Here is a 25,786-nt window from a genome sequence, read left to right on the forward strand (position 1 = left end):
TACAGATCATTTGGATCCTGGAATATTGGTGCCCTTCCTTAGCACCATATGCAGCCTTGGAAACAATTTGTTAGTTGCACCGTTTCTATGTGTCAGCAACTGAACCTGCTGGTTCAGTTGCTGACACATAGAAACGGTGCAACTAACAAATTGTTTCCAAGGCTGCATATGGTGCTAAGGAAGGGCACCAATATTCCAGGATCCAAATGATCTGTAAGTAAGCCACCAGCAACCTCAGGTAGTGAAAGCTGCAAGAACAGGTAACCTATGGGATAGCCAAGGGTGGCTGAAGATTGAATACATCCTCACAGCCTACGTGACATCCTGCAGATAAGCCATTAAACCATTGGCTTCCGGTACGAGTACATCTATATTGGTGTGACCTGTTTTTCTACCTTCTGAATGCCATTTGGCCGTGTGTGACTCTCTAGTCTATGAGTTTTATTTATCCATCTCAGATATAGGCGATACCCACTTGGTGGGAAGCTCTCACTCATTTCTGGTGGTTTAGTTCTTTTTCTGGTTTGGTTCACCTGGCTCCATTGACTTGCCATATTACACTATTGTGCGCCTCCTCTCATTTACTTTTAGATATATATATATATATATTTGCCAGAGGCTGTGTGAAGTCACAGCACATACAAATTAAGAAAATTGAAATTGCTCTGTGCTTCGTATGTGTCAAGTGTGATTTATTAAAACCTCATTAAAGGCGGGTTATAAATAAGACATGAGCGGGGAAGAGACACAAACACAGACACAAGAAGAGGCTCAGGATTACCTAAATTAAATAAAACCTTAAATCAAATCATAACTGACTACTCCATAAACAAACCCGTTTACCACACCTGCAAAATACTGTACTCCATGTAATAAACTGTCATTGTACACATCCCCTCTCACCAATCTTACGTTTGAGAACCCCATGGCAGCTACAGGAGCTTTATACTTAGAACATGTGCGCCATAAATATTCCATAACAATAGCGGCAATACATCAACCTAGTCAATTTCCTTAGTCCTTTCGAGATGCAAATCTTGGTAGTAGCTCTTTAAGATTTACTTCTAATCATGCCCCCCTATGTACAATTTAAAAGCATACATGGCAAATTTTAGTACCACCCCACTGGGAGATCATGGAGGGGAGGTCAGGTTGCTAGTATGGGAGAAGGAAGTAGTAACGCAATTGTGTCACGTTGGCCACGCCCCCTGCTGCGATTCACTACAATGACCGGTGACACAAATCACATCAAGCCCCGCCTCCGCATGGAACCCAGGAGAACATCTACCCTTCTGGGAGAGCGGACCAGTATGCTTAAAACTTGAATTTATTTCTTTTCTGTGTCTGCAGTTCTGTATTTAACAAAAAACCAATACAAAAAAAACACCAAACAAACCACAAAACAATATTCTGCATCATGTACCGAGAATAGATCGCAAATGCCCCTCCAGGGTTTGAAGGACAACATTCTTAATCTCATGGGCATTTTTTCCAAGAAACTGTTCACATGCCACAGCCAAGAGCTCCCTTTCAGTCATGATTTTAACCTAAAAAAATAAAAAAAATAATAACTACTGAGAAGAATATAAAATATTCATACTATAATCAGCAGCTAACAGAACACAATACTTTTTAATAAATCTTAGGATATGAAGTAATAAAGCAGTAAAATAGCACAAAATAATCTGCCAGTATAATAAACCCTTCACATACCTACAGGTGGTGAGGGAGACATTTACAATGGACATTTCAAAACGGAACAGAATTGTATTGTTCACTTCAGTATTAAAATGATTTACCAATGTCTATTTCAATAGGGTTGTCTAAAGTCTGTGGGGCAATAAAGAGAGCCTGTCACCTACACAAAGTGGTGGCAGCCATTTTATGGGCTTGAGCAATATAGTCACCCTATCAGTTATATAAGGACTAAAGATATCAGTGAGGCATGGAGTGATGTCACTGGGTCCTAGTAACCAGACAGGCTTCATTCTCCTGAATATTGGTTCAGAACACAAAATGGCTGCAGCCATTCCGTGGAGGTTCATTCCTGATAAATGCAGGCAGCATTCTCAATGTACATTTTCCCATGGAATCATCTAGTCAGTGAAAGGTTTTGTTTTTTATACAATGGAAAAAACGCGGCAGAACTCTGATAGTGCATAAAAGAGAAGAGCGCTCGCATGGTTGCTTCTGCGCTTCACATTTTAACAATTTCATAATCAAAATTCATTAAATTTAATTCAAAGCTTAAAGGAACAATTTATTTTTAATGGAATATATAACTTCCTCATGAATCCCATAACTAGATTTGTACTTCTGATCTGTAGGGCACACTTCTCTTGTATGTACTTGTAGTAAATAGATGAGCAACATCACTTATTAAAACCTCAATGTATGCAAATCATTTTGAACATTTTACAACACTAATGTACAATATAGTGAATATATACACGGATTTGGGCTTCCCTTGCAGTATGAAAATAGGCCACACCCTCACATATAGAAGATAAAGCAGCACTTTGCAAATCTGTACACTGGCTCCCTGTATCCTGCAGAAACCAACTCAAATTACTCACCCTTACCTACAGAGCTCTCAACACCACCGCCCCTTCATCCATCTCAAATCCCCTATCAAAATACTCTCCCTCCCACCCTCTTAGATCTACCTTTGACCTGCGCCTTGTCTCATCTCTGGTAACCACCTGTCACTCCCACCTACAAAACTTCTCCTGTGTTGCTCCCCATGCCCAGTTTTCCCCACAGCCTTCAAATCTTTCGACGTTCTCTAAAAACCCATCTCTTTTTTTTTTAAGCTTACCTTATCCCTGATGATACTATTCACACTAATACACCCTCACAATTTTCCCAATCTCCCCTGTAAGCTCAGTAATGAGCAGAGTCCCCCATAGCATTTGTTGTCATGTCTGCATTTATTTTGTCTGCCTTGTATGGCTCTGATTTATGCATTTCCTTGTTTTATGTTTGTACTGTTTTCCATAATGTACAGCGCTGCGGAGCATTAGGACTCCTTACAAATCTACAATCATAATAACAATAATAATAATAATAATAATAATAATAATAATAATACCAAAACACAAACTGTACATGCATGGAAAGAAATGATGTGAAAGTAAAAACTAGTGCAAAGCACATAGGAAAGCCCAGTAATAAAGTTTTCTTAAGGACCACTAAACTTAGAATATACATTGTTGTGTGGCGTTTGTATGTTATCCCCATGTTTGCATGGTTTTAAAAGTCCAAACATATACTGGTAACTTAATTGGCTTCCATCAAAACTGGACCCCAGTGTGTGTGAGATATAGGGAACTTGGCTTGTAAGCTCCGATGAGGCAGGGACTGATGTCAGAGATTCCATACAATAGCAGCTGAGCGAGCTTGAGATCTCTGCCTCTCCCTCTGCAACAATGTAAAGTGTTTTGAGTCTTATTGGGAGAAAGATGCAATATAAATATAAAAAAAAATGATTATTGTACATAAAGGCTCTACTAATTGCATTCACAAATCTATGTGTGACATTTTCAGTATCTGTAAGGAAATCTTCCCTATAAACCTATTGAAGGGCACTACAGGAAGCCTTTAAAAAGCTAAGGGCTGTTTGCACATTGTAAGTGCTCTGTCTAAAAAGCACATTAATAACCTTTACAGCCTTGATCCCATAACTGCATGCTAAAAAATTCAATGTAGCATCTGAAAGTCTAGAACGTGGCACAACCAATATCTCGTATAGTAACACCAGCTACCAGTACCACAGATGGAATTGGTAAAATTACGGCACACATAAGGACATATCACTAAAACATGTCTAAAGCTGGGTACACACTAAACAGTTTTCAACCAATAATCGGCTAAATCAGCCGACATACGACCGCTCTTTCAAAAGTCGGGTGGTCGAAAGTCTGCCCAAATGGACGATTATCGCCTCATTTGGTTGGTCGTACCGTTTAATATTTTCGGTCCAATCTCGTTTCCGCTGTGTAGTGTGTATAAACTTCCGACCGATCCACAACAGTGAGTACAAAATTAGTCATTGCTCGCGACAACATGGCTGTAAATAGTCGCTAAAGGGACGTCTGCTCTTCCCTTTATCGTCCTAAACAAGGCTAGTGTGTATGCAGTCCATGGACCGAGCGCTCGGAACATCGATTGCATGTAAAATCGCTCGGGATAAAAAGTTGGTCGAAATTTCTGTAGTGTGTACCCAGCTTAAAGCTTGCATTCGTTTACACAATTTCCCCATCAGGTCTGAACAAGGTCTGAGAATAAAGAGCCTGTTTGACCTCTAAAAGGTTTATCATAGCATGAAAACATTTACATGAAGGTTCCAAAACGCCTTTTAGATTGCAAGCTCATTTGGGCAGGGCCAGCCTTACCGTCTGTTCCGTGTCATTTTATGTTCTTTAATTGTATTATACTCCCCTGTATTATATAGTGCTGAGTAACATGGTGTTGTAGTAAATTAAAGGATAATAAAGAATAAAAATATTGGACCAATGTATATTTTAAGTATAGCAGCCCTTGGGAAAAAAAAAAAGGGATTCCTTTTTCACGGGAAAACATTCATTTTAACAAGATGCAATTTATCATCAACTTGTCTGCTGTCTTCGGGCAGAAACGTGTGGCCAGAGCTGCTGTACTAGCCTCCGTCGCCCTGTGATTGTAAGGCTGCAGGCTAGCTGATCAAATTACATGCAAGGTGGTAGAAAAACAACATCATAAAAGATAACAAAACATCTTATCAATTGGATGCTTTGAATTAAAATATATTCTTTTTTTAAAAAAAAAAAAAGCAGCATGCATCTCCTTTAAGTTCTCCACCATACAAAGATAACATGTTATTGTACATATTATTTATGTAGTGTAACATGTAAATATAAACAGGCTTTGACACAGAAAATCTGTACATAGGAATCCTGTGGAATGAAAAAGACAGACCATTATGAGATGAACACACACACATATGCTGTACATTTACTAATGGGCACATTTCAAGGTTAAGAGATAGAGGGCACCTTTAAATAGTACATTGTGTCAGTCATTTGCATACAACTTTGTTCAGTGGAAAACATGTATCTAAAATAAAATTTAAGATAAAAAAAAGCTAGATTTTTTTTTTTCTTGTTACTGATAAAGTCTATTGAAGACTTCAAGATTCTCCGTCACTGCACATATTTGTTACATTATTTCCAGAGAACGATCAGGAAAAGACATGGCTGTAAAGTACATATTTAGATGTCCACATAAACTTCAACAAAAAGGACATGGTGGAAGCTACATTCTCAAAATAGCTGCACCCACTGTGTGCAGCAATGTAGGTATAGAACATTCATTTACTTATTTTACAATTTTTAGAACCAGGGTAAAAAAGGAGCACTCTTTCTGCTCAGAATAATTAAAAGGCACTCTGCTTCTATTCCTTAACCTCTCAAACCATCCAACAGTAAATATAAACACAAGTAAGATATAGTACAGAACAATATTCTTCAGTAACAGATCATTTACGTATAGTTTTGACTTTAGGTTAATGGACATCAAGAACAATTAAAACACTAAAAGACTTGGGGTAAGAACAAATAATAGATTATTCAAATATGATCTGTTTAAGGACAAGTTAGTGACAAGGTCATATGAAAGGACTTGTTTTTGCCCAAGAACAATGATTAAAATTTAGGCCATTAAAGTTTCCGCAAGTGGTTGTAAAATAAAAATTTCCCTGAACTAGTTGAGTGGGATCAGTTTACTTTCTAGCATGATGGGAGTTCTCCATCTTAAATTTAAAAAAAAAAAAAGAAAAATGTAAAAAGAACCCAAAAAACATATTTTACCTATACTACCCACTTTGTATTTTTTTTTTTTATATTAAACAGTACCATTCTATTTAGGAAAACAGATGGTCCGTTCTGCTGTCCTGCAAGTGGTTATTCTTATATACACTAGTAAAAATACATAACAAATGCAAAACTCATCTGATTATTTTTACCAGTGTTCTAGCGCCCACTGTAGGCTCACCGATACATAGACACGCGGTAAACACACATGTAAGATGCATTTTGAATGGAGCAACTTTAATTACATTTCATGGTTAAAGCTTTCCAATAATGCTCCTATGTCCAATGCAGTTTTAGCAAGATCAGTTCTGAAAGAGGTCAGCAACATTTCTGTGACAAGTTTTAGTGTACACGCTATGAATGCTCTGGAAGAGTCTGTAAACACAGACCTGATATGCCAACTTGTCATGGCATCAGTTGGTATCCAAATCCCGAAGACATGCATTTCCAAAATCATGTGCTGTGAGTTACAGTACCTGGGCCACACCAGTGACAGTTAAAGCTACCCCCTCGGCAGTCTCTACGTCCTCGCACCTGGGCTGTAGCGTCATTATCTCTAGGGAAATCCTGTCAAAAAAGGTAAAACATTTGCACATTTTCCAGTTGGTCAACATCAACTTTATACTTCCCATATATATCCTCCCCCTTCAATGCCATAGTCACATGGTACGCAATGCTCAGCTCAGATTGTGTCCATCAGTTCTCATAAAACAACCCGTTTCCTCATTCTACAATTAAATACACCAGCAACAAACTGACTAAAAAGCTGGTACAATTCATTGTAATTTTTACTATAAAACCTATAAATCAGAGAGAAATAACATATAACATATTAGAGAAAATCATATAGGTTTTTTTTTTCATTTTTGATCAATAAAAGAAGAGAATTCAAAGTAGCAATAAAGGGAGACAAATGAGAATCCTAATTACACTGGTTTTGGTAGTATCTATGAGGTATGTAAGCCTCAGTAAATGTTGCCAACATAGTTGAAAAATGGTTCTAATTGGTTAAAGTGATGACCAATCATGACCAAGATTCTCTCACAACATCCTGTCCGGGACATGCAAATTAAAGAACAAATAATCCCACCTTTGGACATCATTAAGTATTAAATCCTGTCTATTATAGAGCTAAAGAATGTGACAGAAATAAATGAGAGAGTAATGGCTTTGGTGGTTGATGATGGAAGAGGGAGAGACTACTCCATCACACTAACACAGCGCAGTGAACAGCCACCATTTGACTGAACAAGGCTTCTTACCTTCATGTTTCATATACAAGCATTTCAATTTCTTGGTTTAGTTGTCCTTTAATGGAAAATCCGTTGTAAAAACAAAACCCTCCAGTCAGCATAAACCTTTGGAAACATTTCAGGTTGTTGGCATCTCTACGTCAATGGTTCTAGGGTTTAACAAATCTTTAAATATTTTATTTTTATTGCTAGAGCTTCACATTACGCCCAAATGTGACGGCTGGCTGTACAGGAAGAGGGGGAAGATCACATGGGAAGGAAAGTTGGAAGCTTAAAACTGGGAGAAATAGTATGGTCATTAGAGGTGTTAGTGGAGAGTCCTCTGGCCGCTGTTGCTGCTTACAACAAAACAAATAAAGAAACTGAGGAGCAGAGTTAGGAAGCTGGAAGTTTATTACCTGTGCAACCCCTGTTACGTACAGAGGGACCCCCTCCGATGTCTCAATATTCTCGCAGCGACATAGGATGGTCATAACCTCCAATGACAGTCTGAGCAGCATTAAATGAGGGTAGGAGGACAGCAAATACACAGAGCAGTTACCAGAGAGCAACACACAAACCAATTTCACCAAAAGGAAAAAGAGGGGTGTAGTGAAGTTAGTCTGATTATGCTGCTGTAGGAGCAGGCATGCAAGGTGTCAGATTGTAGCTGGAAGGTGTGTTATCACAGGCATTGGTCACAAAGGTGTAATCAACAATTTCTTTATTAATACTACCCTCAGCGCCAAGTGTCACACACTTCTAAGTAATAAAAGTGTGTGCAATGACTAACGTTGGAAATCTATGCTTTTGCTTTTACCTTTATCTCTTCCCAAAATATTCTTACCATGCTGGTGTCATCCGTGGGATCCACAGGGGCCCTTAATGGTTGTAACAGAGCTATGCTGCAATGTTTGCTACACTTACTGCGTGGCCTGACATAAACCAGGCCGGGCTGGTGTTACCACCCCTTCTCTGTCTGCCCCACATTTATACATGGGAAGCTGGAAGGGAAGGTGCATGGACTCCCATTAACCTGCTTGAGGCAGCAGCGAGAGGTGTGGGGTATGGTCCTGTCACTGGCATCAGGGACGCTGGTGGATCCACAGAACAGCTCCTACATGGTTAGTATGCTTCTGTTTTTAATTTAACGCCATCCTCAAACAAAATTACATTTTTTTGAGAGGAGTTATTCTAATAAGAATATATGGCCACTGCAGTTGCTGAAAGTAACGGGTAAGACAGGAATGAAAGGAGAGAAGCAAAATATATGAAGTGCAGGAAGTGGAAAATCATATCTATATAGCATGTGTGAAACCACAAAGTGTCACTTCCCTCTTTCACTTAGTGACACCTTGTGAATCTATTCATTGTCCATGGTATAAACTGAGGCTACAGGTTGGTGGCTCTGAGAACAATGGGCAGCCTAGATGGGCCAAGTGGTTCTTATCTGCCTTCAAATTCTATCTCAATGCATAACTGAAGTTACAAATGTTACTTTAAGCAATTGTTGCCATGTGCTTTAATATCCCACACATACATGTAAAAACGCTCTACAGTAACTAAATGTGTATGAGGTGGGGATTTCATTAAAATGCACAGCTTGCTTTTTAATCAAGTTTTGCTTGTGTGATTAAATTTTTTATACCAAAATGAGCAATACGCCCAATAGTGTTCCAACTCTATTTTACAGTAAACCTACAAACACAAACTGCTACACTGCCGATAACTGAAAACGTGCATATAAAAAGGTAAAACTAAGGAAATGCAACAATACCACAAATACCACTAAACTGGGTCACCATTTGAAAAACAAATTTTGTTCTCATTTAACAGTTTGATCAAAGTGTTTAAGCCCATATAAGGCAATTCCATGAAAACATGAACACAAAAACTAAAAAAGAAGATACTAGAATTCGGCCTTGTTAATCAGTGGAAGTGCTATATTTTGCTAATAGAGGAAATTAATTTTGGATTTGTGTAAAGTACTTCATATCACGGCTCTTTAAACTACCAATGTGCACAGAAAAAAAAAAATATATATAATCGCTTTTATTTGTTTGCATATCAAGCAAAGAAAATGTGTTTTATCAAAATTAACACCTTAGGCTTATATAAACATTCCTATAAAGGATATGGGGTTAGGCAGCTGAAAATAATTCGCTTTACATGATATGATTGAATAAAAACATACAAACAGTAAAAATGATTTAGTTACCAAAAAAGGTACAAAAATGATTCATTAAAATGTTGACATATTACCTCAATGTTTTAGAAATCTCAAAGGTTTCTAAATGAAAACTCATTTTTAAAAGGAGATGGTTTTAAGATTTCTCCTTAGGCTGTAATTTGTGGTAACGGAATCGCCATATGCGCCGGTAACGGAATTGCCATATGCGCCGGTAACGGAATCTCACAGATATTTGTTAGAGCAGAGTGATGAAAACTGTGCCATGTTGAATGAGAGAGGGGAAGGAATATTTTCCTTACCACAAACAGATCAAACCCACTGTTGGTCTACAGACCATATTCCTCATCACTTGCTGTGAAAATACACTAATTTTTGGACAAGCACAATGAAACTATGGACGTACAAGGATAAGAGAAAGGAAACAAATCTTATAACAAGAGTCCCTGTGAATTTGTTTTCATTTGAGTATGGAGCTAATGGTCTGTGTGGAAGTTTTATCTCAGGTGCTTACCAGTGAATGAGTTAGAAAGCAAGATACTGGGGGAAGTTTATTGGGAAATAAACAGAGGATGAATAGGTGAATGCAACTCAAGTGTTGAAGTTTTTGCAACATCCCAATATTGGGGAACATTGATACTAAGCCTCTGGAACAGGAGAACAAAAATATTTTCATGAATGATTACACCTTTTTGATTACTCTACATTTTGTTTTGAATGAACCCATTTGTAGTACGTACTTGTGACTGGATCACATATAAATAACTTATGGTATGAATTTATTTTAAAGGAAAAAATGTGGGGCACTGATTTATATAAAATTGGCAATGCGCTTATTTTTAATATTGTGTATATTTTGAGATAGGAAATCGTCATTTCTGAGACCAGGGTAGAAAATGTGTTTAGCCTCTCTAGAGGAAATGCATTATGTCTGCTGTTTATATCTGATACAATTAGCATTTGTTTACCAAGCCTTTGGTGTATTGTGATGTGGGGAAGTGGCTTGTTTTGGGTTTTTGTTGTTCTGTTTGACTTGCTAGTATATATCCTGGCTCTGAAATAATACGCAGGATATCACAGCAAGGTTTTTAAGAATTTCATAGCGAAGTGTAAATATTATTAGCTTTGCAATGCATGTAAATCCAAGTTTGTGTAAACAGGTTATATCCTGAAGCGAAAAATAGCCTGTGTCTGAGCTGTATAAAAGGCACTAGCTTGTATTGGAAACTTGTTCTTCTTCTTGTTTCATCTGACCTGATCATTGGTACCTCCAACCAGTGTGATAGCAAATAAACATCACTTGCTTCAAAGACCTGCTTGAAAACATCTTCAGTATTGCTGTATTCCTGTGACCTGCAGATTAGACCCTAAATCTAATCCGTTCTCCGGCTGTCTCTGAGGTTTGGACCCAAGCTTTCCAGTACCACCACTCTGCCTGCTACACATGCTGCCCTGGTCAGTGCGATGGGCCATGGGGATTCCATCCACAGCTTCCCTGATCAATAGTAAGAGGTCAGGAGTACCAGCCCAGGTACACCAGCAACGAGATACGCTAGCAGCATCAGTTACCCAGAAGAAACCAGGTTCTGGATGCCGGTAAGGAGTCCATGGGTGGCAGCCTTTGTAAGCCCCTCCTAATGCAGCAAGAGGGCGCATTTGGGATAACGAAAGGGAGCGGTGGCAAAGTAAGCCCGGTCGCAGGGTGGCGTAGGCGGTGCATCCTGTCACAGTACTATTGCTTTGGACTTTTGTATACGATTTAGAGTGAAGGAATAAGCACTCTTGATATTATGCTGCTCCTCTTAAGAAAAGTTGCAATAGATAATGTATAGGGAGCGCAAGCGACATGAAGATAAAATGAAATGTTTTATATAATGTGAGGCTGTGCATGTATTGGATAACAAGCAGTGTGGCAATAAAAACAAAAATATAATGAAAATAAAAATAAGAAGAACAAGCAATATGGGAAAGAAGGAAATGTGGATAAAATGTTAATTCAATAAACCAAAACAAAAGAAGCAGACATTCCACAAAACTGGTACTTTGGATGCTAATAGCTCTTTGCGGAGTATAAGTGCGGAGCAGCTCTGGACTGGACATCAAATACCATACTGAAACGTGCAACAGATCTTACCCCAACATCGCCCTACCACTTCCCGTTGGTGAAGAGGATAGACGACTTCTTGGTGTCCCTACTGATCTTGCAGCTCAGTCAGCAATTCTCTGTGCTACCTCAGTGTTTTGACCACGTGTCTGGAACACAGAAGCTGCCGATGGGCAATAGATTGTAGTGATGAGATAATGCTCTTACACGTTTTGACCACTAGGGATTTTGTCAAGGATAACAGTGTAGTAATGGAGTGGCTATGTATAGCATCTCTCCGCAAGCTATTAGTGGAACAATATTGTCTTTATTAAATATGGATAAAAGAAGTTAAAAAGAAACTTAAAATGTGGCCAGTGCATCTGATAGCCATAAGATTAATAACGTGGGAAGGTAAAAGGTATTTAATTTTATTTACATATTTTTAATTTTCCTTATTTTATTTTTAGAGATAAAAATAAATAAATATAAACAGATACAAATAAGCCACATATAATTTGATGTCATACAGGTAAAAAATTCCTGTGTATGACTGCTTGTAGAAGTATATATGATAAGGGAATGGAACCGGGCTAGAGAGCTAAAAATGAGTACAAATCAAAGTCTACATTTAAGCCATATGGTGCCAAACTTTTCAGTTGGTATATCCACCTGGCCTCGGCTCATGAAATATTTTCCATATAGTTTCCTACGTTGAACGTCCATGAATTTCAGGTCTTTAGGATTTCCACTGTGGTTAGTGAGGAGAGGGGGTTAGACACACTGAGGGTCTTTAATCCCCTTCATGTTGTCTTTAGGTTGTTGATGTGTTCTGCAATGCGACCTTTCAGTGCTCGTTTGATCCGTCCAATATACGAAAGGTGACAGGGACATTCAAGCACATATATTACGCCTTCTGTGTGACAATCAATCGCATGTCGAACAGAAAAAAACTTTTGTATACGATTGTCTATTTAAATCCAAATTTGTATCATAGGTCTAATTTGTATTCATAAGCGTTACAAGTACATGTTTATCAGTTCCAAAACATTTGTTTGCAAAATTGTGCTCAACTAATTTTGTAAAAGAGCAGAAAATAAATTATAATCAATACACTCTACCTATAACAACTTGATGTTTCCGTTACCACAGCATGGTGATTGTTACTGTATTAAAAATGTGTCCAGATTAGACAAGTTGTTATACCTAGAAAAAGAATACACATGTATCCCTCAAATGCCACCATCAAGCTATAAAATGGCGCAAATATAGGAATTAATTGAATATAGAATGTTTGTACACGAACTCGTAACGACATGTCTCACATATGGCGATTCCGTTTCCGATTTTGAAAGAAGGCCGATTTATTAAGGATAATTCATAAAATAATACAATTTTACATGGGCTTCATTGTGGGCTCTTGGGTTATGATTTGTTCACATCAAGTTTCGTTACCGATGGAATTGCCCTGTACCACTTCACAGTGACCTCTTCATATACGGTTCCATGCTACCATTGAGAAGAATGAATGTGACAACCATTGACTTACTCTGACAGACTGCAAACAAAGTATACTATGCTAATTACAACACACTAAACGGGGAAGGCTGTTGGATCACACTGATGCAGGTTTGGTCAACCTGTGGTTCTCCAGATATTGTGAAACTTCAAATCCCAGCATACCTTGCCAGCTATTGACAGTCTATCTACTGACAAAGCATGCTGGGGTTTGTAGTTTGACAACACCTGGAGAGCCACAGGTTGGCCAGGAATGCTGATGTATTAGCGTTTGTGCAGATACATTCTGGTTTTGTCCATCATAATATTGATGAAAGTGACTGTCTCAATGTCCTCCAGCACACCTCACCATTTGGCCACATGCTATATTTAGCACAGTATATAGTCCAGTTTCAAGATTCACAGAGCTGGAACACATTTGGATTTCGACCCTGAAGCAGAGAGAGGGATACCCGAGAGCTCCGATTCAATGTTCGTGATGGAGAGAGGGGACAGACTGCATGTTGAGAAGAGGAGCAATCCAAAACCTTACTACGCAATACATCATGTCATGTGACTGTGGTTGTCATGGCAATTGTACGACACTTCGCACACTGGAAATTATTAATAGCAGTATGAAGGAAACGTAGTATGTCTTCTTACAGTAAACCAGCGAGTTTACAAAAACACACATTGCATGTGCACACTGGTAAACTTCTGACATTCTGAGCAATGTTAATAATAATGATCAATGCATCATATATTTGAAAGCCACAGATGTTGCCAGATGAGGGAGTTGTCCCATATGGGATTAAAACAGTTATTGGGACATGGTGCAACATCAGCCTTTCTTTGAGATTTAATGCTTGCAAAATACTGGGTTACACATACACTTTTCTTCAAAGACGCTGGTGCGCTTCTTACAAACGGCATGGGTGAGTATAATAGTATATATATATATATATATATATATATATATATATATACACATACACACACACACAAACAAGGATACCGTCTGTATCCCCACGCAACAAAAGGATTTAAAGATTATTCCTTAAACTTCTATTCTATAACCTTTGTTTTGATTGACTTTAATTTAGTAGATAGATTTCAAAAATAAAAACTATATTAAAGATTTATATATTCGATATTGATCCTGGCAGCCTGTTTTCATACTACGTAATATAACTGCACTTTCTCTATCCATACACTGTTTAACTACTTTCTGTTACTTAAAAAGGGAATAACAGACTTTGGTTACATTTGTGTTCAATATATGACATAGCGTATTTTCACAGGACACACAAACTATTTTATGTTTTTATTTTATTTTCCTTATAATTATTTGTATCGATATTGTAATGGTATGTTAATTTAATTTCTGATAATGCAAACTCTCTTCCTTTACACGTGTTCCCTATTTTGCTTGATGCAGAAAGAGGGGCTATAAAAACATATAGCTGTGGGAATATGGCTACATTTGGTTTCTGTGGATTACCCAGATTTGCTGGAGGATTTTGGTGATTTTATATTCCATACGATACATAGGTACTATCCTTTATCAATTGAAGGCTTAGTTTGTTTTTTGGACAGCGTGTTCCATATACACATGTCTCCCATTTACTGCTTAAACACAAATACTCTAACCCTACAGAAACAATGCGTTGATGGTGGAGTAACCAGACTAGTTTACTTATTATGCTCATAAATGGTTTCTTGCCAGAACAGTTTACTCCAAGCACCTATGTATGTGCCTTTGCTGCTGTTGCTCCAATAAGCTATTTTTAAGAGTCGCCTCTTGTTCTAGATTTTAACTTATTATGGAACATTCCATAAAGCAGCAATCACATGAAAAATTAAACAAAAATCACTATGGCAGGCTATAAGAATCTTGGTATTTCCTATGTATCCTTGGTTTGTTTCGTCAGGCTGCTCTCGATGATTCACAATTCTGTACAGTGTCATGCGACTACCAAGGCAACCACAGTCACATGATGTAGTGAGCAGAGAGGCTTTGCCACTGCCCTCTGTGAAATGTAAAATCTTTCTCCTCCTACTGCTGCCTTCACATAACATGCGGATAACCTGTATCCGCTTGTGTAACTGGCCGTCATACTTTGCAACTTCCAGAGAGATTTTGAAAAGGAGACAATTTATAAAACGACTGCAAAAAAAATAAAAATAAAAGACTAGTAGATGCATCCTCAAAAGTTACTTACCTCGTTATTTAAAGAGAAAAAAAATAAACCTATATGGGACTGCTTCTTTAACCAAGCTGCACTATTAAAGGACTAAACCCCCCAGAAATTACCATGAACCTTTATGATTCATATCTGTTAACTGCAATTTCTCCTACATTTTTTAGACAATGTCCTGATGGGATCTTATACAGGTCAAAAAGCTGAAAATAAGTTGCTGTGCGATAGCTGGCTTGCGATGCACTGGTGAATGAATGAACCATTCCGCACTGTATTTCTGCAGAGCAAGTCTGCCTGGCTGTCAGTCACTGTCTGCTTATTTAGTCAGAGAAGTCCCTTCCCTCCTCACATACAACCTGCTGCAGAAGAGGGGAAAGAGCTTGGTGGGTATATGCTGTGAAATATAAATAATCCAGTTAGATATTAACAGAAAAGAGTGGATTTACTTTCTCTTTAGAAACTGTATAGGTTTAATTAGTTGGGTGGGACAGAGCTTACATGCCCAATATAATACAACCTCTTCTCAGGATACGCCTCAACCTCACTGGTTGAAACTATTACTACTGGATTCTGAAGTCGAAAATTCCCATCTCGGATCATCAAGGCCTGCTTCCATTATCCCCATTTAAATCTAAAATTGCATTGTACCACTTTGGGGGGAAAGATGTTGCATTGTCGTAGCTATTAGAAAAAGCGGTACCCTAATATTACATCTTATTTGAAGAGATTTTGCCTTTGGTACTTCAATTAATGGAAGACAAAATCTACCACAGAGTATAGATACATCAGTGGAGGAGGTTTTAAAGAAAGAATAAACCCCTATAAACTGTGTACACTGATAAGTAGCTCTATAACCTATACTTAACAATTCAGGGTCGGTCAAGTTTATAGAGCACTTATATACAAGCAGTAAATAAGTAAAATAGATAAATCCAAATGCATAGCATAGGGTGAATAAATCTGAATGGGTATGTATAGGTGTGATGATGTAATTGAGTGATTAGGTCTTGCAGGCTCCAGTGTTGATCCACTGAACCACACGCAATATTGCTCTATAAATCCCCCTTAAGACTACACATGCCATGTTCAGCTATTAATATTCATTCATGGCTATGTAATATATAAGTGTTGTAGAAAGGATCTCATGAGGTGTACTATCGTCAACACAAAGCGGAGTCAGCCATTTTGTACCTCGGTGATGTTCAGCCCACAAAATGGGTGCCTCCACTGCATGTAGACAACAGAAAGGAAGATTACGACACAACTGAGCAGAGTAGAGGTACACACATTAGAAATACAGAAGCTAGACAACTAGGCACCAAAATGAAGCAGAATAATTCATAGCATGCAGGAAGTTAATAGGAAAACAGAGGATTACTCCAACACCAGCAAATCTCAACTGTGCAAATGCTGCACTCATGTTTTGTGGCGGAATTTTTCTAATGACATAAATTTGCCTACAAATAATTGGTTTGGTAGCAGTAATTTTTTACCTCTACTGAAAAGGTTACAATTAATGGAAAACGGTCTCAAAAGGAAAAAAGGTGATGTAACCCACATCAATCAGAAAACTGCAGAAGAAAAGATACCAATCGGTTGCTATGGGTTACAAACACCATGTTTCTGTGCACTAGTTTTCCCAATTGCCCCAGCGTGCTAAAGATTCAAAATAACTTTACTGTATGAAATTAGATATATACACTGAGCATCATATATAGATCAACTATGCTCGTTTAAAATTCACCAGTTCTTACAATTTTTCCCCCTTAAGTTTGGGCAATGGCCATTTCTTGCATACTCAACATGTAGCTTTCTGATTAAAGGAGAAGTCAACCGCTGATTTATTCTTTAACCAGACAACAGCACAGATAATCAAGGGTTACTGTACCTTCCACTGTGGACCACATTCAAAATAGGATTTCCCACAGTAGTTGGCTCTGTCCGCTTCTTTAGTAATCAGACAGAACAGGCAAATTAAGGGTTTAATACTCCTACAAATCAGTTACTATTGAAAAGTTGTATGCCAATTTAGATGCCATTAGATGAGCTGTGTATTGGAGTGTATCCTTGTAATGAAGCACTTGGTCACAAGTGGGCAAGCATTGGCGCTTAAATGGCACATCTACCATGGTGTTCTTCAGCAACAGATAGGACAGTTTTATCCATCCCTGACCTAGCTTATGAATGAAAACTTTTTATTTAAATCTGTTAACACGAGAAACTGGTTGCACTGAACTTATATATTCTAAAAGGTCAATAATAAACTGGTTGCTCTATCATCTACAGCCTTAATAACTCCTTTAGTCCTTACACACATGGGCGCTTATTTTGAGCATTTAACATTCTTTGGCGTGAAAAGTCCAACACCATAGGCTAATGAACGTCGTATTGACGCAGCTCGAGGTGTCACAGAGCAGAGACAGAGGAGTGACAGCGCAGAGACAGAGGAGTGACAGCGCAGAGACAGAGGAGTGACAGCGCAGAGACAGAGGAGTGACAGCGCAGAGACAGAGGAGTGACAGCGCAGAGACAGAGGAGTGACAGCGCAGAGACAGAGGAGTGACAGCGCAGAGACAGACACACACACACAGGAGACTCCGCAGAGCCTTAACTTTTGGAGGACTTGAATAAGGTGGAAAAGTGGGGATATTCCAAAGATTTGCCTGACATCCAGAGGATTCCGCTGGATATCCTATATGCTGAGAACATCAGGATCTCTGGTAGGAATCCATTTGTACTATTTCCCACGGATGGTGATGGGAAGGGTTCAATCACTTTGAAGGAGATTACATCTATGGCACAGAAATAATCACCCTATTATAAGAACAGAACTGTGATTATGGACTGTTAATTATTTGTTTTCCATGGGAACTTTTATGCACTGAATGTCCTAATGTTTTGTTATTACAACACCATAGGCTAATGGACGTCGTATTTGCTTGACGTCAATTCTGACTGATGAGCAGAGTGCTAAGGCTTGGGAATGGTCACTAAGTACATAGACTGCTGCAGAGAAGCCTGGAGACGTTAAATGAACTCACATTCAGTGTAGTTTTGGCTATGCTTTCAATTAGTTTACTGCTCAACTGTACGGAGCCCTTACAGAGCAATGGACTAAGCTGTTCATGTACATAAATGAAACATACAGCAACATATTCCATTTGGTGAGGAAATGGACCAACACATGCAGTGACATTTGGGAAAATCATTTTAATGGTGCAATAAAACAGATTTTGAAAAGAGTCATGGCCTTTTGTGAAGAGACTATAGCATTTATTTATACTGTAAGAATTCAGCCTTAAGGAGAAGTAACTTTTTATACAATACTCTCTTGTGCATTATCAAGTCAACTGTATGACGTCTGCACCATTAAAGTGATTAACAATGACAATTAGGCAGCTTGAATGGCGTGCAAGAAACTACACACAAACACACAACTATACATCTCTATACTTCATATAGGTAGATGAAGGTCACTTACCGTTTAGTGTCAGAAATGCACCACCATGCCCAGGCCCATCCTCCGTACACATACTGCTTAGAATCAGAGCCACAGCAGCCACCTGCAAAATGGAACAAGCAAAATGAGAAACACAAATACAAAATAAATCACATTAAGGGCTCATACTCAGTAATTTCCTGCATTATTTTCAATTATTATTATTATTTTGCTAGTACAATGCATGTAAATGGGTTAGAAAATAGAACCCATTGCTTCCAATGTTATCATACCCACTGACATTACTACTAGCTTTCAGATGCATTGCATGTTTCTGAATGCTTCTTACTCTATCCACATGCGTTTACCACAATTAATGCACTGGGGAAGCCAACAGTGACCTCCACATGCTTATAATAAATGCATGCCAAAACATACCTGTCCTCAAGGTGTACTATGCAAAGTTACCGCATAAAAATATTAAAATAAAACCAAAAAGTAAAAAAGACTTGATGACATTGGTAAATACATTATTTTTAGCTCTTCCTACATATGATCTAGCCATCTGTACAATGTATTTATAATGGCCATGTCACACAGGGCTTTATTTTCCCCATGATTATTAAACGGTGCGCTCTCAGAGATAAGAATGGATTGTTTATTTTATGTTGTTGGTATTTTATGTTGTTGGTCAGGATAGAATGATAATAAATATTGCCAAGTCTACTTTACAGAACCAAGCAAACTAGACTCAAAATACCCAACTGCCATGAACCTGCCAAAAGGCTAATCCCCAATGTACATTTCCCCACTAAGAAGCCAGAAACACCATTCAGAAAACACATTTAGTTTATTGCTTCTTGGAAAAATAACACCCGAGCTGATTGGCTTTCATCAATTACCCGATTTACATTTGTGGCCATTCATTTTGTTTGGACGTCACATGTGTTTAGAAAGACCAACACTGGTTTGGTTTCTACCCCCAACTGCTGTTGAACGTTATTAAGCACTAAGTTAATAATTGCTCTTTGGGTATTCCACTTACCAGTTTTACATTATGTTGTAACTTGCTTTGCATTTCAGAATGACAAATAAAGTTCAGTTGTTACCGTTACAAATTCCACATCATTAAAAGAACCCCCCAAAATAAAAAAAAACATTTCCTATTGGCAATCCAATAGAACGCTTCATACTGTTAAAGGAGTAACACGAGTAATATAAACATATACAACTGCACTAAAACAAATCCCTTTATCTCCTTTGCATTCCTACTTTTACAAGAGAAGCAGATGACCAACTCTTCAACTCCTCGAAGTGATAACTAAGTACTATACATTAATACATTAAGTACTAAGAAATCAATGGAACCTGAATGGATGCTTTAATTGAGTTTGACCACAGAGAAACAAATTGGATGTATGGACAATCTTCTAGTATTGGTTTGTCAGGCACTATGAATGCAGGTAGAAGATGATTGCCATTGGCCTAAGTAAGTGGTTATCTTCTGTCCATACTAATAGGACCCACTAACGCCAGAAACAATTTGCTGCTGCCCCTACAAGTGAACAGCAAGATCTCGTCCAACTTTGCCACACACAAACTGGACAGTGATCCTTTGCTCGTCTCTTGGGCAGTCACAGAATCACAATATACGGGACTAGGTTAAGTCCTTGGCTTCCTGTCTAACTTTATTTCCCTTCTAAAATCTGCTCCTGTGCCACAGAATCAGTACATCCTCAAATACTATGGGCTTGTTCATTTGTGGATACACTGTCAATAAGAAAAGGCATACTTTCATTTCCAATACACAATTGGGTTTATAGGGTGTGAGATTAGATATTAGATAGCGATATTACTTTTAAACAAAAAATGTAATTACACAGTTACAAATACTCATTAACCAGAGATTCCATGACCTATATGCTGTCAATAATAGGGAAAATTTACAGACACTCGTTAACAAAGGTAAAGTTTCAATATTTACATCTCTTTTGAAAATTCTTTGAATTTTAGAGTCCTACAAAACATTAGTTGATTTTTGTTCTAGCTAAACTGACCTCATCCTCTTAAAATTTACTTTTTAAATCTGAAATTCACAAATGCTAAAAGTTTGAACTATCTACATTTAACATTAAGGGGGGTGGGTGTCGTTACCACTTTTGTGATTTCCAGCACATGGGCTGCTTTTAGTTTATTCACTAATCGGTTTTTCTGAATGACATGACTAGCGCCAAGAGATACCAACACGGTGACACTACCAATAATGGTGCATAGCATCATTTACATCCGCTCTGGATAACACCTGTGGGTACAAGGTGTCAGGAACAGAGATCGGGGGAAAGTACAGCCCTCCCCCCACCAAGGTAAAACAGCCATGTTACACTGTATCAGTAACTATTTCCTGTAGTAAATTAAATATTTGACTGGCTGTAAGGATCATTGAAATAGGGAAGTGTCCTCTCCCTAAAGATAACAAAAATAAATAAATACAACCAGATTCATATGGCACGGTGAGAACGTATGGGATATAGTTTTTCACAAAGTGAAGTTGCCTTTTTAAAAAAAAAAAAAAAAAATACATGTTTTGCCATCTATGGAAAGGACATTAAAAAAAATTGACAAACAGCCCTCCCAGATGTAATTACTGTCACCTATTTTGACCTACTTTGGCTTTCTACATTGTATGCATACATATGTGTTGGTACTTTATAAATAAAGTTATAAAAAAAAAATAAAAAATTTAGCAACCTTTTATAATTTGAGTTTAGTCCTGCAGAAATGTTTTAATTAATATAGGAACTGCAGGTACAGCAGTGCATCTGCTAAACTATATTGCGTGTAACCAATATCACTTAGTGCTCTATACAAAATGGACTTTTACTAATGCTCAAATGTAATTTACCCAGCAAGAGCCATGCAAATAAGCGTTCGAGGATGGATACAAAGTATAGCCCATCAGACATAAAATAACAAAGCCATTTGCAAACTAGGGCATTTCTATAAGCTTTTAACTGGAAGAAACAAAATAAATGAAAATAAAATGTACATGTATAGGGAATTTAGAAGACCAAACAATATGTCTTGCTTAGCCTGGAAGAGTATCAGTAGGTAGAGTATTACAATGCCAAATCCAAGTCTGCCAATCAAAATGTTTATTTTGTCAATTCTTTATTGTAACAATGCACTATTTAGCAGGGCTAGTTTACCAGCAAGACAAGCTAGATTATTGCTAAGGGTCCCTTATGCTGACCAGCTGACTCAACTGGAGGAGGAATATGGAACATAGCATAGGTGACGTCTCAATTGTTCCCATTATGTCTTCAATCATGAACTACGAAGTAACCTTCATTTTAGTGTCCCAGTCACCACCATGGCTCTGTCCTCTGTCAAATGCAAGAAAACACTACACTAGGCAGTGGCTATTTAGTAGGGGTTCTGCTGTACAGGGGGAATGACGTGTGGGCACAGCCGATAAAGGCAGGCAACCAAAGTCCCATGGATTAGAGAATAGAGCTCCAATTCTACTCCTCTGCTCGGTTTATTCACATCAGTCCTGAACTGGTTTATATCCGTGTTTACAAATCCAGTCCTCAGGGACACATAACTGCAGGTTTTCCAGGTCTAACAGCATCACAAGTAAAATAATTATAACACATGTGGATCTGTTACAATGTGTCAGTCAGCAATGATTACACCTGTGCTCCAGCAAGGAGATATGGAAAACATGCACTGTTAGGGGTCCTGAGGACCAGGTTTGGGATACACTGGTTTATATAAAAGGGGAGGTCCATCTCTGATGACCTTTAAGCCAACTTCTCAAGAAGGTCAGACATAGCTGCAGGATGCTGCCATTTGATTATTGAAGAGGGAAGAAAGATTTACAATAGAGCAGATATATATTCTTGGATACATTTAATGTTTTTTTTGTAAAAAATCATTTGGAAAAAAACCCAAATTGGATTTATGAACTCTGTGATTAGTTTAACAGGAACCTACTACTCTGTGATGTTGGGGCCCCATTAATTTTACGCAAGATTACAGCAGGGCTCGTTACAGCTTGGCACACGCGAAAAAATAAGTTGTAACTTCCCTCTAATTGAATTGCCTCCTATAACGCTCAGTCTAGGATTCTCAGCTTGCCTCCATTGATCATGACATTGTCCGTGTCACATGCAGCCAGGTCCTCACTAACATAAGACAGAATTGTGGACAGGCGACAGCCTCCAACAAGACCAGCACATCCCCTGCCCATTCTGATGACCTGAGCTCTTGGTTATTCTTTACCAACCCATTTCAATATAGAGGACACCCCCAACATGTAGCAGAGGAAGATTTAATACAATAAGGTTCTCAAACCATAGTCAAACACCTTAAAATGAAAAATTTGACAGAGAACTCTTCTATAATTAGTCTGGTATAACGAATGATATCTATTCAAACCTGTAAATGTATGTCCTGCCAGAGCCTGGCAGGAAGTGAGGTCATGGGGCTAGGCATGCTGGGAAGTTCCTGTTCTCCGTTCTGCATTCTTGCTATGTATATTACACTGTGTAAACACGTTATGTTTCACTCCTCACAGTTGTCACTTCAGTCTTCCTACACTCACATCTACAAAACCCATAAGCAGTTGAAGGCTTAGAAATATTAATGATCTCAACTTTCACCCAGTATAACCTATTGGTCCATATATGTTCAATAAGCAGCCTGCTCACCATCAGCCTTTTAAATGAAACCTGCATTAAAATTAAATAGTCTAAAAAGGAAGAGTGTGGTTTCTCACTCAACCATGCAAACCATAAATCAAATCACTTCATTAATCACTGTATTCTATAAAAAGAGGAAATAAAATGTATTTCCTGACTGAAAAAAAAGCATAATCTGATTATGGCTATTAAAAAACGGGTTTATAATTATGATCTATTTTTTTTCTCTCCAAACTTTCATTGTGTGCATCTGGGCAGAGAAGAGGAAACCACAGCACCATTACCTAGCACACACCGGAAGTGGCATACAGTTAACATAACAGCAAGTAAATTAACCTCCTGTCCTCATTTCAACCTTTACAGACATAACACTGAAACATTGCTTCTAAGAGTGGAAAATTGACCAAGCTCTTGCTAGAGCAATATAAATATTCTGGAAGGCTATTGTCAGTAACTCAAAATGCATATTGGCAGAAAGCTTTAAAATATAGAATTTGATGGCCGAGAAGACCCTTTCTACCCAATAAGTCTACCTTTACATGATCGTCATACCAGTTGCCAACCAAATACTGTTTGAGTCATCATTTACAATCAGAATATGGATGTGTAATGCAATTTGTGGAAAAGAAAAGTACAACAAAGCATTGTGTACTGCAATACATGTAAACAGATACATTCAAACAAAAGTAGCATCCTGCAGAGACCAATATATGGGAAGGGCTAGAGAATATTATGTCAATTATTGCTTATTAGATAAAATCAGATGTTGTTGAGAATCTCCCCTTACAAGTATAAATGAAGGAAAATGAAGGTGTTTGGCAACAAAATTATCTGTCAGTTAATCAATTCATGCTGCTGCAAGTCTCCTTCATCCACAATTCAAGGGAAGAAATGTTAGTGATGACAATGTGGCTTCTGCATCTATTACAAAACAAGCAACACCTAAAGACTTGGAGGTATATTTACTAAACTGCGGGTTTGAAATAGGCAACATCTCCACTTTAGCAACCAGATTCTAGATATCATTTAGTGCATTCTACAAAATGACAGCTAGAATCTGATAGGTTGCTATAGGCAACATCTCCACTTTTCCAAAACCGCAATTTAGCCAATATACCCCTTGATGTTTGAAAGGTACTATAATAATATTAATAACTTTCGTTATTAATAATAAATCTGACAAGCATAACACCTCGCCTTAAACATGGCGGCAAGACTCTTCTTCCTCAAACATCTGCAAGAAAGTGATCTATGTTTGGAAATGCATTGCTAGGTCTTTTAAAACCATGAAATGAACTACTACTTAGGGAGATTGTATCACTCAAATGCTTAGGAGCCTTTGAATTTTTGTATACTATGTTTATAAATACCCACACCCAACCAATACACAGACTGACATGAAAGTAAACAAGCTTGTCTCAGTCTGGGCAAACCTTCTTTATTCAGAAGTTCATGAAGGTAGTGAAAATGGAGAAGCAACTGGCAATAATGGTAGCTCAGAAAGTTTCAAATGTGGCAATGATTTTATTTAATGAGACACTTACAACACTTTATTTACCCAATAACGGACTTACAACATCAATAATGGTTTATTGGGCAACTTGAAGCTCCATTTGTAAAACATCAAAACCACTGATGTAAAAAGTAGTAATTTTGTAATGGTTTCTAAATATATCCAATTTAATTGGTTTACCAAATAAAACCAGAGTTCTATATAAATGTCATGTCCTTACAGCAGAAATATCAAAATTAGATCTGTAAAGGTCTGCTAAGCAAATACAGTACTTCATGAATTCCACTTTTTTCCACAAAATGTATAAAGTTTACATTTTGTTATGTAACTGATAAGTTTGCCAATACCTATAGGATATGTCATTGTTAAGGGTGTTCCAAATTGATCAAATATCACTATTTAAATTGAAATATGTACACTGATCAGCCACCACATTAAAACCACTGACAAGTGAAGTGATAACATTGATTGTCTTGTTACAATGGCACCTGTCTAGGGGTGGGATATTTTAGGCAGCAAGTGAACAGTCAGTTCTTGAAGTTGATGCGTTGGAAGCAGAAAATATGGGCAAGTGTATGGATCTGAGCGACCTTGACAAGGGCCAAATTATGATGGCTACACTGAGTCAGAGCATCTCCAATACGGCAGATCTTTTGGAATGTTCCCGGTATGCACTGGTTAGTACCCACAAAAAGTGGCCCAAAGAAGGACAGCCGGTGAATCGGCGACAGGGTCATGAGTGCCCAAGACACATTGATGCATATGGGGAGCGACGGCTAGCCAGTGTGATACAATCCCACAGAAGAGCTACTGTAGCACAAAATGCCAAAAAGCTAATGCTGTCTATGACAGAAAGGTGTCAGAACACACATTGCAGCTTGCTGCATAGCCGCAGACCGGTCAGTGTGCCTGCGCTGGCTCCTGTCCACCACTGAAAGCACCTTAATGTGCACGTGAGCGCCAGATAGGGACCATGGAGCAATGAAAGTAGATAGCCTGGTCTAATGAACCACGTTTGCTTTTACATCATGTGCACGGCCTTGTGCGTGTGCGTCATTTACTTGGGGAAGAGACGTCATCA

The 25,786-nt window shown here is 38.1% G+C and overlaps 1 protein-coding gene across 2 annotated transcripts in view; it reads right to left on the reverse strand.

Annotated features, from left to right (window-relative positions):
- FLOT2 (flotillin 2) overlaps positions 1 to 25,786 on the reverse strand; it is a 47,428-nt gene that overhangs the window by 13,289 nt on the left and 8,353 nt on the right. Inside the window, exons 2-4 of one of the 2 annotated variants that reach the window (XM_075196834.1) lie at positions 18,532 to 18,613; positions 7,501 to 7,591; positions 1,424 to 1,547 (exon numbers count right to left, since the gene is read on the reverse strand). In XM_075196834.1, the coding sequence (XP_075052935.1) occupies positions 1,424 to 1,547; positions 7,501 to 7,591; positions 18,532 to 18,613 (297 nt within the window). Of the gene's footprint in view, positions 1 to 1,423; positions 1,548 to 6,325; positions 6,417 to 7,500; positions 7,592 to 18,531; positions 18,614 to 25,786 lie in introns of both variants that reach the window. The other variant, XM_075196833.1, reaches the window with a different exon arrangement.

This window comes from Mixophyes fleayi, chromosome 2 (genome assembly GCF_038048845.1).
Source record: "Mixophyes fleayi isolate aMixFle1 chromosome 2, aMixFle1.hap1, whole genome shotgun sequence".
Taxonomy (NCBI): domain Eukaryota; kingdom Metazoa; phylum Chordata; class Amphibia; order Anura; family Limnodynastidae; genus Mixophyes; species Mixophyes fleayi.